Below are 13,902 nucleotides of genomic sequence, written 5' to 3'. Positions count from 1 at the left end.
GGCCCGCTAGTTGGTGGCTGACCCTGGATTTGAACCCGGGCCTGAGCGTCCATGACCCGGCGTCTGTCCAGGGCCTCTGGGGTGGCTTGGTCGGTGCCCCACTCTTCCCAGTGGGTTGATTCAGAGTCACTGCTCTCGTTCAAGGTGACCCCAGGGCCCGAGGCTGTGTGTCTGCAGCCTGCCGTGGGCCAGCGAGGAAGGGGCAGTCGGGCCCAGGGGTCTCTGGCCGTGGGCATGCTTGGGCTCTGCGCCAGGAGAGCGAAAGCCAGTAACTAATGAGCGGTCGGTGCGGGTGTGTGCTCTCTTCCCTCTCCAGTGGAGCACGACAAAGAGTTCTTCTACCCGCGCTACCACCATCGCGAGTTCCGGTTTGATCTTTCCAAGATCCCAGAAGGAGAAGCTGTGACGGCAGCCGAATTCCGGATCTACAAGGACTACATTCGGGAGCGCTTCGACAATGAGACGTTCCGGATCAGCGTTTACCAGGTGCTGCAGGAGCAGTTGGGCAGGTGGGTGCTGGGGCCGGCGCCGGGCCGGGGGCTGAGCTGCCTTCGGCTGCAGAGGAGGAGGGGGCGGTGGCTCGGGCCGGGGCCGGGCCGCTTCCGTCTGGGGCCACCAACCACCTGCCAGGCCCCACACTGCACCTCTTCTGTCCAGAAAGTCTGTGGTGTGGGTTGCTATTTCTTTAAACTCTCCCCGTCAGCAAATCGAGTTAGGAAGAGGGGACGGCCAGGTGAGCCCGTGTGGGTACTTATGGGTGGTCTGGGTCAGGGGCACAGAGGGGATGGGGATAGGGAAGAGGAAGGAGCATTTTTTGAGGGTCTACCTATCTCCCATTGCTCACCGTGAAACCCAGCACATGACATCAGGCAACCGGTGAAGGTGGCCATTTGTCATAAAACAGGATAAAAACCCCAACCCAGAAATAAACAGGCAGAGAGAGAACTCAGCCTTCTAAGGATTATGAGGTCGGGAACCCAGATCTTGTGTCGAAAGACTTGACTGTCTTGAGACCCTTCAGTTTCGAGGTCTCCTGAGAGGTCAGGAGACTCAGAGATGGGCCGGAGCTTCGAGCGAGCACGTGGTGCCTTCCAGAGGTGACTGTGACCAACCCCAGTGGTGCTGCCCAGGGGCTGACTCGAGGGCTGGCTCAGGATGACTCTTGTCATGGCTGGATGCCATTCCTCAGTAACGAATGGTGGGAAGGTGCTCTGGGCGCCTCCTGATGGACAGTCTCAGCATTTGCAGCGGGAATGGGGACCCATTACCACCCTGGGGACAGAGGAGACGTCACCACCTCCTTCACGAGCACCACCATGTCAGGGGTCGTCTTCTTAAAGACTAAGAAAACCAAGCCTCTCTTTCTGAGGGTTTCCACTGTTTTGCCCTTGTTACCTGGTTTCGTATTCACGGCAGCCCTGTGAGGTGGCCACTCCTCTGGGACACAGGGAGAGTCATGAGCTGAAAGCCAAAGGGTGTGTCATCTGCGTGCCACCACCCAGGGAGAAAGTGGCCAAATTGGGACTTGAGCCTGGGCGTACAAAAAGTATTTCTTTTGAAAAGAGATTTTTGCGAAGGTAAGACATGCTCACGTAGTCACATTCACAAGAGAAAAGCAGCTACAGTGAACAGGAAGGCTCCCTCCCGGCTCTGAGCCCCGGTGCCCGTCCCGCAGGCAGCTTCTGCTTCCCGCTCCTTGAGGTTCTCCACCCTGGTGGGTTCTCCACGTTTCTGGGTTACAGGCGGGAGGCACATCATTTTTGTCGACAGCGTTATTTCACGCCGGTGCATGTCTATCAGGTACAGCCCCGGAAGTAGAGTCCTGGGGTCAGAGGGTGCACGCGTCAGTAACTGATCGACTTTGCTGGACAGCTGTCCCTGGAGGTTATGTCAGTTGATACCAACAAGCTAAGAGCAGGCCGGTTTCTCATGTGCTCACAACATCATCTCTGATCAGACGGTTTTGGTCTTTGTCGGTCTGATGGGCGACAAATGGTATCTTAGTGCTGACTAAATTTGCATTTTAGAGCCCCCACTTGCATGCACAGCCCTACTCACCCTATATTACAGAGAGGCCCGCAGACCCTCCTGGAGGGGAGGGTACCGGGAAGGAGGGTGTGCCGTGGGGGAGGTGGCACGCGGTCTTGGCAGTCACCTCCAAACCCTATGATGACCCACTGGACCCCAGCATCTGTGCCCCATCCCCCAGACCCAATTATAGGAAGAAGCATCGAGTTCATTTTGGGGGTGTGACACACATTTGCTCTGGGTTCTGACAGATCCCCCAGGACTCCTGAACAAAAACATATGTTTGCCTTTTCTCCTGAAGGCTGATTAGTCGGAGGCGAGGCAGGTACCCAGAGGCAGCTCGTCAATAGCACTCCATCGGCCCACTTGTGCAAACGCCGAGCCCTGCTCCCTCCCCACCCCTCCTGGCAGGCTCCCCACACCTGCCTCAGGAGTCTCCGGCAAGAGGCTTCACCTCAGGAATGTGGCCGCCCCAAGTGGGTTTGGCTGAAGAGAATGCAAGGGTTGGCTCGTGTCACCTGTGCGGTTCTTTCTCCGAGTTTCTGGAGTTCCCAGGCAGGAATGCCTTTGCCCTCCCGGCCACTGCTGTGTCCCCGGAGTTTGGCTGGGATGCTGCCATTTCTCGTGAGGGGTGTTGCCACCCACCGGGCCCTGAGACAGACAAGCCTGGTGTGACAGGCACAGGACCTCCTTTGTGGGGGTCAGAGGCCACTGCACTTAGAGAGAGACTTGTGAGCCCAGCCATGTGTTTATCCCACCCCCCTGAGTACCCACAGGCCAGGCGCTGGCTTTGGGACTGGACTATGGGACCAGGGGCCTCATCTGAAATGGTGGCTGAGGAGAGGACTGGTTTTCTGGGCTGCGCTAACAAAGTCCCACGAGGTGCGTGGCTTAAAACAATAGAAATGTGCTCTCGCATGGTTCTGGAGGCTGGAAGTCGGAAGTTAAGGTGTTGGCAGGGCAATGCTGCCTCGGAAACCTTTGAAGGGTGGGGGTGGGGGTCCTTCCTGCCTCTTCCAGCTTCCGGGGGTGTCTGTCCATTGTCGGTGCTCTGGCTTCTAGCTACATCTGTCTGTCCACTCTCTGCTCTGTTGCCACGTGGCCCTGCATCTTCACGGGACCTTCTCCTGTGCACCTCTCTCCTCTTAGAAGGAAACCTAGGGGCCCTCCCTGCTCCAATATGACCTCATCTTACTTAACTAATGAAGTTAATCTGCAGAGACCCTCTTTCCAAATACAGTCACATTCACAGCTACCAGGGGTGGGACTCGAGCATATCTTTTTAGGGGATACACTCCAACCCATATCAGGGGCTGAAGAAGAAGGGCAGGAAACCAGGAAGCAAGGAAACAGACGAGCTGGCCTCATGAAGCGATCGAGTAGTCATGGATGGCCATGGCCTTGTTGAGCTGGGCGTGTTTGAATGACAAGAAGCCTCTGGCAATGGGGCGTGGGCTGGAACAGAGCAAGTTGCAGGGGAACGGCAAAGGCCATGGTCCTAAGGCGGGGACAAGCACGGGTCGTAGGGAGGACAGAGGGATGTGATGATACCCAGACGGGGCGAGCCACTTGGTCCTTGCTTAATGGAACACGAGCCTTGGCCTCCCCAGCAGGCAGCCAGCAGCTGCTTGTCTTTCTGCCTGTGTCAGCCTGCTGGCATCGCGGGCACGTGTCCTGTCACGGTTTGAGGCTGCTCCCTCCTCGACCCTGTCTCCGTTCCGTGCGGTGGATCCGGAGGCCCTCGGGGAGGGAAGAAGGCCTGAGTCACTGTGGTTGGAAGCGGGATGGGCGGGACGGCTGTCTGCGGCTCTCTGGCAGGTGGCGAGGGTGGGCATCATAGGTTGCCCCCGGTGAGCGCTTGGCCACCGGCCATCTCTGGGCCCGCGAGCCTTGCTTTGGGTTCCTGACTCTGGGGGCATTTGGCTTGCTGGGAGACCAGGTCCCTCGTTAGCAATGTCTGAGTCCTGCTGTGTTCCAGGCACTGGCGGAAGTAGCCAGACCCACGCCCCCGCCCTCCAGATGACATGGCAGGTGCAAAGTATGAAAGGGGCAGGGAATGGAGGGAGAGCAAGGGGCTGCTGTCTATAGATGTCTAAATTTCCTTTCTGTCCCTGAAAGGAGGTGAGACCTTCATTCTCCAGAACTTAAAAGGTTAAAAAATTTTTTAAATTATTTACATATTTTTTCTGGGTGGGTTGTTTTGTTTTTTAATCCAGAAGCAAAATGATTCTATTGCGTAATTCCTCAGGTGGGATAATCTGGCTAATTAGAGTGTGGATTCAAATCCCGACACTACATACCAGCGTGGCCTTGGGAAGCAGTGACCTTCGGAGCCTCAGGTTCCTCCTCTGTACAATGGGGATAATAATTGCATCTACCTCCCAGAGCTGTGCTGAGGATAAAGTGGGTTAACAGACTTCCTTAGAACATAGTAAGTGCTCAACCACCACCACCACCATCAGCATCATCACCACCATCACCACCACCACCATCACCACCAGCAACACCATTAACACCATCACTGCCATCACCTACATCACCACCACCATCACCATCACCACCACCACCACCACCACCAGCAACACCATTAACACCATCACTGCCATCACCTACATCACCACCACCATCACCATCACCACCACCACCACCATCAGCATCATCACCACCATCACCACCACCACCATCAACACCATTAACACCATCACTGCCATCACCTACATCACCACCACCATCACCATCACCACCACCACCACCATCAGCATCATCACCACCATCACCACCACCACCACCATCAACACCATTAACACCATCACTGCCATCACCTACATCACCACCACCATCACCATCACCACCACCACCACCATCAGCATCATCACCACCCCCACCATCATCATCATCACCACCATCACCACCACCACCACCACCACCACCACCACCACCATTAACACCGTTACTGCCATCACCTACATCACCACCACCATCACCTACATCACCACCCCCACCCCCACCATCACCACCACCATCACCTACATCACCACCCCCACCATCACCATCACCACCACCATCACCACCACCAACACCACCATCACCACCACCACCATGACCACCATCAACACCATTAACACCATCACTGCCATCACCTACATCATCACCATCACCTACATCATCACCATCACCATCACCACCACTGTCACGTCATCCGCACCACCATCTTCTTCACCAAGATCACCATCATCACAGGGAATGCAAAGACCTTCAAAGGAAAATGGGGGTGGGGGGGCGCCAAGTTTTGTCTGCAACAAGTGCTTTCCCCCCATCTCTGCTGAATGTCTCATTTTGCAGTCTCCAGTGGGATGAAGGCCTAAGCTTGTGTGGAGGTGGGGCCCTTGTTTGCATTTCCCCATCTTGGGGGGTGGGGGAGGGGACATGCATCTTCTTCAAGCTGAAGGCCTGCGGCTGATCTGATCCCCAGAGGAGCCCAGATCCTGTCCCTGCCACCCTGCCGTGTGGCCAGCCTGCTCCCTCTGCCGAGGGGTCTGGGGTCTTGCTGCTGCCTGCTGCCCAGCTGTGTGGGGCTGGGACATCTGGCTCTCTGGCGAGCCTCTGCCTGAGCTTTATTGGAAAGCTCTGGGGTGCCAGGGATTAGCTGGCTTTGGGTTAGCCTCAGCATCTCTCCCCCTATGGCAGCCACTTTCCACCAAGTCCTCTTGATCTCTTGGAATCCAGATTAAATTCCAATAATGCGCCGAGCTGGAGGCCTTCCACGGCCCTTGGGCCCTGCTCGCAACGTGGCCCCAGACAGCTGGAGAGGCCGCCAGAGCCGCCCTTGGGGGGCTGTGGGACAAGTGGGGCTGCGAGGCAGGTCTAGGGATGGGGACTTTGGCTTCAGTGGCCATGCTGGGGGGGCAAGGGATCAGAGCCTTCCCTCCTCTTCTGAACCCCAGGCCTCAGGCCGGACCGGCTGGGGCCTGGCTTTATAGGGGGTCGCATTAGTTAACCAGTTTCATTCATGGAAACTGGGCTGGGCATTTTCCATCCTCACCACCCCCCCCTCCCCGCTGCAGGTTCCAAGCTTGCTCCCCCAGTACTGCCCCATCTGTGGGGGATGTAGGTGCTCTGTGAGATACCCCTGGGGGGGGCGCACAGGCTTGTCAGGGCAGCAGAACCTGTTCAAAGGGTGTCAGTCACTGCCAAGGTCGATACGATGTTGGCAGCTGGATGAAAAATGTCCCTCGGTCTGTCTCAGGGACTTTGGTTGCCAGGAGGGTGACCTCAGAGTGGTCTCCGGGGCCAAGGTTGGATCAGCTGCAGCCTGAGTCACTGAGGAAGAAGGAGCTCTCCCCATGACGGGCTGGAGTGGGGGCCGAGGGGTTGTTTGCCAAGGCAGCTGGCAGACGAGGAGAGAGGGGAGGCAAGCATGTACCCCTTTGTTGCCGGGGGGGGCTCTGTGACCCCCAGTGGTCCCCCCTGGGAGCCCCCAGCGCTCCCGGCTCCTCTCGTAGAGGGGGCGTCCTGGGGCTCCTTGTCGGTGTCCACAACCCTCCCGGAACACTCATACCTGCCACAGCTCTGACCTCTCCCTCTCGAGAAGGAAGCCCAGCAACTTCCTTGTCCTTAAATAGTTTGGTGACAAGGCTCCTGGGGATCTGGTGAAAATGCAGTCGAGTCTGCCTTCTGCAGGGCCGGGGTGTGGGGGCACTGAGCTTCTGCATTTCTGACAAGCTCCCCGGGGATGCCCTCATGATTTTCATCCAGGGAAACGGACAAGAAGGTGCGTGGGTGCTGGGTGCAGGGACCGTCTTCGTGGGAGAGCATTGACGGCTCTGGGGTGCAGCTCATGGTCCCTTCCCCAGTTTCCCTCATGCTAAGTAAAGGTTAAGGACTTGGTAGCAAGACTTTGACTTTTTTCTGACTTTAATCACCATGAACATGTCTGGGCAGAGGGACGCGGTCACACACCAGAGCACATCCCCACCCTCTGCTCTAGGCTTGCCATCATTTGGTGCTTTCTGGATGTGACTATGTGCCGGGCACTTCTGCTTCCTATGTACCTTGGAAATGATCGTTGGAAAACTTGGTAGCCCCATTTTCCAGGTGCAGAGACTGGCTCAGGGAGAGGAAGTAACTTACCCAAGGTCATGTAGCCAGAAAGTGGCAGAGCTGAGACTTGAATTCGGGTCTCTGGGATTCCAGGGCTCACGTCCTTGGCCATGGCGGCACCATGGTGCTTCTCACTTGGGGCTCGAACGGTGATTGTGATTCCCAAGCTCTGGTTCTCACCCTTGCCTGTGGGTTAGAATCACCCCGGGGTGGGGTGGGGGGCGGATTTTTAACTCCTGATACGTCAGAGTCTTGGGGGGGGGGGCTGGGCCTTTTTGTATAGCTTGCAGGCTGTGGACTGGTGATCAAGAGCTCTCTTCTCTCTCATCGGTGAGCCGTCTTACGTGCCGAGAGACAGAAGGGACAGACTCCCTCTAGTACAGGTCCCCATGTTCCCTTTAGCCTGGTTTCTCAAAGATGGCTGTTTTTCTCCACAGGACCAAGCCCAAAGTGCAGTCCAGACCCTGACTGACAATCTCAGGGGCTCGGGGAAGGGGCTGGCTGAGGGTGTGGATCCCTCGGGCTCTGGCTCCAGAAGCTTCCGGGAGCCTTTCTGCGGCTCCTGAAGGCCTACGTGCCTGGTTCCCCGTCTCCTGGCTTGCACATCTTGCCACTACACCTCAGCCCCAGGGCGGGAGCTCTGGTTTTGAGCTGCTTTCTCAGGAGTGGCCGACTCAGCTCCCTAGTAGCCTTTCCAAAGGGCAGGGAAGGAGCAGCTGGCTGCCTGGGCACCACCGGAGTTCTGGAAGGTCAGCGGAGAGCAGGCCCGGGGCAGCCTGGTCAAGGACACGTTGGCAGGTTTCCTTAGCGCCTTTGTCAAATCCCAGCTCGGAGCTGCTTGGGCAGGAACAGGGGCCCCCGATGCCCCCTTGGTTCCCCTTGGGGTCCTCTCCTGTGTCCAGAGGGATCACTCTGGAAGAAGCCTGCATGCAGGGACAACCTGCTGGGCAGAGACTGTGTCGGTCCACTTAGTGCCGTTGGCTTCCGGTCCTGCAGGCTGAGGCTGACTGGTGGGCCTTGGTGGTTTTTCTGATCTTTGTGCTTTTGTTTCCTTCTATAATTCATCCCAAGCCTGGCTTTTTGGGGAGAGTAGGGTTGGTAGGGAATCAATGATCACGGGTTCCGTGCCTGGGACCGACCAGGTCAGTGCTTTGCAAGTGCTCGCATCCTCCCTTACTCCTCACGATGCCCTCGAGAAGTCCATATTCTCCCATTTTGCGGATGAGGCCACTGGGGCAGAGTGGTCAGATGACCCTCCTGAGGTCACACGCTAGAGGCGGAATTCAAAACCAGGTAATAAGTAACAATTGGGGTGCTGGGGTCCCACCTGTAGAATTCTGATGTAATTGGTCCCAGTGTCACCTTGACACTGATATTTTTTGAAGCTGCCCAGAGTGGACTTGCCCTTCCTGTTCCTTTGAGGATCTGCGGGACCTTGGATGAGTCACTTCATCCGTTCCGTGGGGGGCAGACTTCTGTCCTGCTCCCCTCCCAGGGGCTCGAGGGCTGTGCACCGTGCAGCTGAGTGGCAAGTAGGGTTCCCGAGGTGAGTGGATGGGTCCGGCCATCTTTCTGCGAGAAGACCCAAGTGATTCCACCAAGGGGCACTCCTCCGCCCCTGCCCCGTTCTGATCCCTCCAGGTGGGTTTCATGCCTGATTGCTAAGGTCAAGGTGAGCAAATGTCCCCATGAAGTGGTCTCCTTGCAGACCTGCCTGTGGGTAAGGGCTGCTGCTTGTCCATCTGCATCCATTTGGCTGATGCCTTCCATTTCCCAGTGCGTGACCTTTGCCCTCCCCTTCTTGAGGACACCTCTCTGAACAGAGAGAAGAGACAGGCCTTCTGGAACGGTGATGATGACAGAGCTAATTGCCTTGAGTACTTGCCGTGCAGCACTCTGTAGTCCTTCCCATCACAACCTCCCCCCCCCCCCCCCCAGGGAGGTACCACCACCCACCTCATTTCATAGACAGGGAAACTTAGGCACGGTGCCAGGTTAGGGATTAAGGAAAGGAAGCTTGCCTCTCCAGTCCCATCTGTTTTTCTTCCTTGGCTGACAGATACGCCTCTTCCTTTCCCTTCACGGCAATCCTAGGAATCAGGTAATAGTGGGGGAAAGGAAACTGAGGCAGAGAAGACAAAAGACCCGGCCAGCGTATTCCACAATCCTGTGTAATGAAGAGGGAAAGGCCGGGGGCTTTGGAGACACCTGGATCCACCGCCATCCCGCCACTTGGAAGCTGGGTGGGTCAGGGACCCTGGTGGAGCCTCCCCGATGATGTGACTGGGAGCTGCAGAGACCCTGACGGTTGCCCAGCGGCTGAGCAGGGGCAGATGGGAGGGCGGGAGTTGGCTGTATTTTGCCCATTGTCCTATTCTTTGTGCCTGGAGCCTGGCACGCAGCAGGTGCTCTGTAAAACCTGTGTGTGTGCGGGGAGGAAAGCGTGTCCGGCCTTCTCCTAGGGCGTGGGCTTCCTGAATCGTGGCACCATGGCTGCCTCTTGCCTGCAGGTATCCCCAGCTCCGAGGCAGGGCCTGGCACGAAGACACAAGGGACAGCCCTGTTGTCTGAGGGAGTGGCTGCCAAGGAGGCCCGGTCCGGCCTTGCACTCTCCCAGCTCCTCCCAGCTCCTCCAGCCTTGGACTGGTCCGTCCCAGCAAACCTTCCAGTGTGTTCTCTCTTCCAGAACTGAAACTTGAGAAGGCCTTGTTTGCAATCTTTCTCTGGCATTTGAGCCCAATTTCCAAAAAAGTGAAAATTGCCCATAATTATAATACTTTTCGATCTTAGGGAAGTTTCCCTGTGATGATTATAATTATATTATTTGGAGCTGTGTGCCAGTGGGTACCCAAGGGTAGATTGGTTCTCGTCTGCAAATAGGGGAAATGTCAGCCTGTGTGCTGTGGCCCTGGGTTTCCTACATTGGAATGAATTTCGGGAGAATGGCTTTCACATTGGGGGCTGTCTGTATAACTTGATCTGGCGCTTTAATTCCAAAAGCACTTCATACTTGGACCTCTGCTCGCCTATAGGAGCCTGTTTTTCCAAATGTATTAACATCTGTGTTTCATATCAGGCCCTGTAATTGCTTTAGCCTTTTTGGCAGGAGACAAAGAGAATTAATATTTTTCAATTTGGTCGTGAGCGGTCATCTGTAGCTGGGAAGAAAAGGGCCTGCTCAAATATGAACTCAATGAAGATGGGGAGGGCAGGCTTACCAGGAAGATGATGTTTTAAAGGAATCAACCATGCTCGTGGAAGTCCTTGGTTGTTTCAAGTTTGTGGCAGAAGTAGGCATCTGGGCAAATGCTCAAAGTTCTTGCAAACACTGGTTCTTCTTCCTTCGTCTTCTTGCCAACCTGTCAGCACCATTTTCTTCTCCCAACCCCCCAGCACTGCACAATGCCCATGGCCTTCCGTTTTGCCACTCCAGAAATGGAGGAAGGAAAGCTGACAGCCGGCCTGCATTCCCCCTGCGGGATCCGAGGCAGGCATTGCTAATGGATTGCAGCACTCCCTCCTGCCTGATCCCTGCCGGGCTCCAGGCCGTGAGGCAGCCCTTGCTGGCTGAGTGAGTTGCTGCAGAGTGAAGCCTGCTGGCCACTGGTCGCAGGTCAGGTTTCCTGGAAGCTCACCCCAAGACGAGGATTATGTGTGCAAGTGAGTAATTAGGAAATGTTTCCGGCACAGGAAGGGGCACCGGGAAGTGGGTGGGCAAAGGCAGGCTGCCAGGCCACTGAGAGTCTCAGTAGGGTGACTTTGGCTTCCTCATCCTGCAGGGCCTTTGGGAGACAGAGTCGCACCCCTGACCCCCAGTCAGGGCCCAAGGGGCTGATGTGTTTATGTTGCACCTCCATCAGCAGGCTCGAAGGCTGGGTCTCTCAGGCTTGGCCAGACTGACGTGCCGCGGCGTGACCGCGGATCCCTGTGTGAGCTGGGCCATCCTGGGCAGCATCCCTGGCTCTATCTGTGAGATGTCACCGCCACGCGTCAACAGCCCCAAATATCTCCAGATGTCGTCACACGCCCCCCCCGAGGGCAGAACGGCGCCTGGCTGAGAAGCACTGGAGTGGAGGGAGGGATGGCAGCCCCCGGACACTCCCACTCTGGATGCTGCCCGGTGAAGTGGGTGCTGGCATCTGGGAGGGAGGCTCCCTGGGGCCTGTGGAGCCACCTGGGAGGGTCTGAGAGGCTGGGGGTCTGGACGGGCCCCAGGGGCTGCTGCTGGCTCTGATGTACACTCAGAATAGGAAGGTCTTCACCATCCCTGTCTTCTTCCGACCTTCCTGTTCGCCTTGCTTACCTCTGGCCACCCCTGAAACACTGCTCGGTGCCTGCCACGCACCTGCTCACGGGTTCTCTCGGTCCCGTGGTCTGGGATGGTGAGGCCCAAACTGAGGTGTCCTCAGAACCACCTGGGAGCGGGTTTAAAGAGAAACACAGAGGGGTGCCTGTGGGGCTCAGTCGGTTAAGCGGCCGACTCCTGAGGGCGGCTCAGGTTAGGATCTCAGCGTCCTGGGATCGAGCCCTGTGTTGGGCCCTGTGCTCAACAGGGAGTCTGCTTCAGCATTCTCTCTCCCTCTCCCTCTGCCCCCCCCACTCACTCTCACTCTCTCTCTCTCTAAAATAAATAAATCTTTAAAAAAAGAGAGAGAGAGAGAGAGAGAAAAACAAAACAGAAATTCTCCTTTGTAACCCCAACAGGTCAGGTGTTGAAACTAGAAGTCTTCGTGTGTATTCTTTTTATTTTTTTTAAATCTTATTTTAGAGAAATTTTAGGTTCACTGCAAAACTGAGGGGAAGGTACAGAGGCTTCCTCTTACACCCCCTGGCCCCACACATGTACAACGTCTCCCATTATCAACATCCCCAGCCAGGGTGGGACCACTGTTACCGTGGATGAACCCACATGGACATGGCATATCTCCCCAAGTCTGCAGGTGATACTAGGGTTCATTCTTGGTGGTGTCCATTCTATGGGCTTAGATAAATGTATAATGACGGGTCCACCATTATGATGTCATCCTGAACATTTTCACTGCCCTAACAATCCTCTGGGCTCTGCCTGTTCATCCCTCCCCGCTCTCAAACCCTGACGACTCCTGGGTTTTTTTTATTGTCTTAATAATTTTGCCCTTTCCAGAGTGTCCTATAGCTGGAACCATACACGATGTGGCTGTTATTATTACTTGTTAAAAACAAGCACCTAAGACTGGCCACATCATCTGTGAGACCCAGTGCAAAATGAAAATGTGGGTCTACTTGCTAAAAATGTACCATGGATTTCAAGACAGTGATGGCAGAGCATTAAACCATCCACAGAGTCCGTCTGTGTGTGGGACCCGGAGCGACGGCACAGGTCACATGCCCGTGGAGCTGGCCCTGCCAACTCTCTGGGTATGCATATCTGTTGGTATCTATATTCAGATGGACACCTTGCGTCTATACCTTGAAATCCCAGGACTTTAATCCAGGGGCATGCCTTCCACAGTCCAGCTCCAGCCTCATTTCCAGCTGTCTCCTGTACACAGATACATAGACACGCACACACACACAGACATGCACACACACAGGCACGCACACACACAGGCATGCACACACACACACAGGCATGCACACACACAGGCATGCACACACACACAGGCATGCACACACACAGGCATGTACACATACACACACACAGGCATGCACACACACACACAGGCATGCACACACACAGATGCACACACACACAGGCATGCACACACACACAGGCATGCACACATACACACACACAGGCATGCATGCACACACACAGGCATGCACACATACACACAGGCATGCACACACACAGGCACGCACACACACAGGCATGCACACATACACACAGACATGCACACACACAGGCACGCACAGACACAGGCATGCACACATACACACAGGCATGCACACACACAGGCACTCACACAGGCATGCACACATACACACACACAGGCATGCACACACACAGGCACGCACACACACAGGCATGTACACATACACACAGACATGCACACACACAGGCACGCACACACACAGGCACGCACAGACACAGGCATGCACACATACACACAGGCATGCACACACACAGGCACTCACACAGGCATGCACACATACACACACACAGGCATGCACACGCACACAGGCGTGCACACACGCAGGCATGCACAGACACAGGCACGCACACACATGCACACACACACACGCACACAGGCATGAACACACATGCACACACACATGCGCACACACATGTGCACACACACAGGCATGCACACACACATACACAGGCATGCACGCACACAGGCATATGCACACACACATGCACACACGCGCACACACACAGGCATGCACACACATACACAGGCGTGCACACGCACACAGGCATGCACACACATGCACACAGGCATGCACACACACACAGGCGTGCACACCCACACAGGCATGCATAGACACAGGCACGCACATGCACACAGGTGTGCACACACGCAGGCGTGCACACCCACACAGGCACGCACACACACACGCACACACACATGCGCACACACGCACACAGGCATGCACACACATGCACACACGCACACACACAGGCATGCACACACACAGGTGTGCACATGCACACAGGCATGCACACACACATGCACACACGCACACACACAGGCATGCACACGTGCACACACACAGGCATGCACACACGCACACACACAGGCATGCATACACACACAGGCATGCACACACACAGATGCACACACAGGCACG

The 13,902-nt window shown here is 55.9% G+C and overlaps 1 protein-coding gene across 2 annotated transcripts in view; it reads left to right on the top strand.

Annotated features, from left to right (window-relative positions):
• Positions 1-13,902, top strand: part of BMP7 (bone morphogenetic protein 7) — a 91,488-nt gene that overhangs the window by 32,644 nt on the left and 44,942 nt on the right. For both annotated transcript variants that reach the window (XM_078057323.1, XM_078057322.1), the window contains exon 2: positions 317-509. In XM_078057323.1, coding sequence (XP_077913449.1) covers positions 317-509 — 193 coding nt within the window. The remainder of the gene's footprint in view (positions 1-316; positions 510-13,902) is intronic.

Source organism: Halichoerus grypus, chromosome 10 (genome assembly GCF_964656455.1).
Source record: "Halichoerus grypus chromosome 10, mHalGry1.hap1.1, whole genome shotgun sequence".
NCBI classification, from domain to species: Eukaryota; Metazoa; Chordata; class Mammalia; order Carnivora; family Phocidae; genus Halichoerus; species Halichoerus grypus.
Note: the sequence above shows the minus strand (reverse complement) of the source record. Positions and strands in the feature narration are given on the sequence as shown.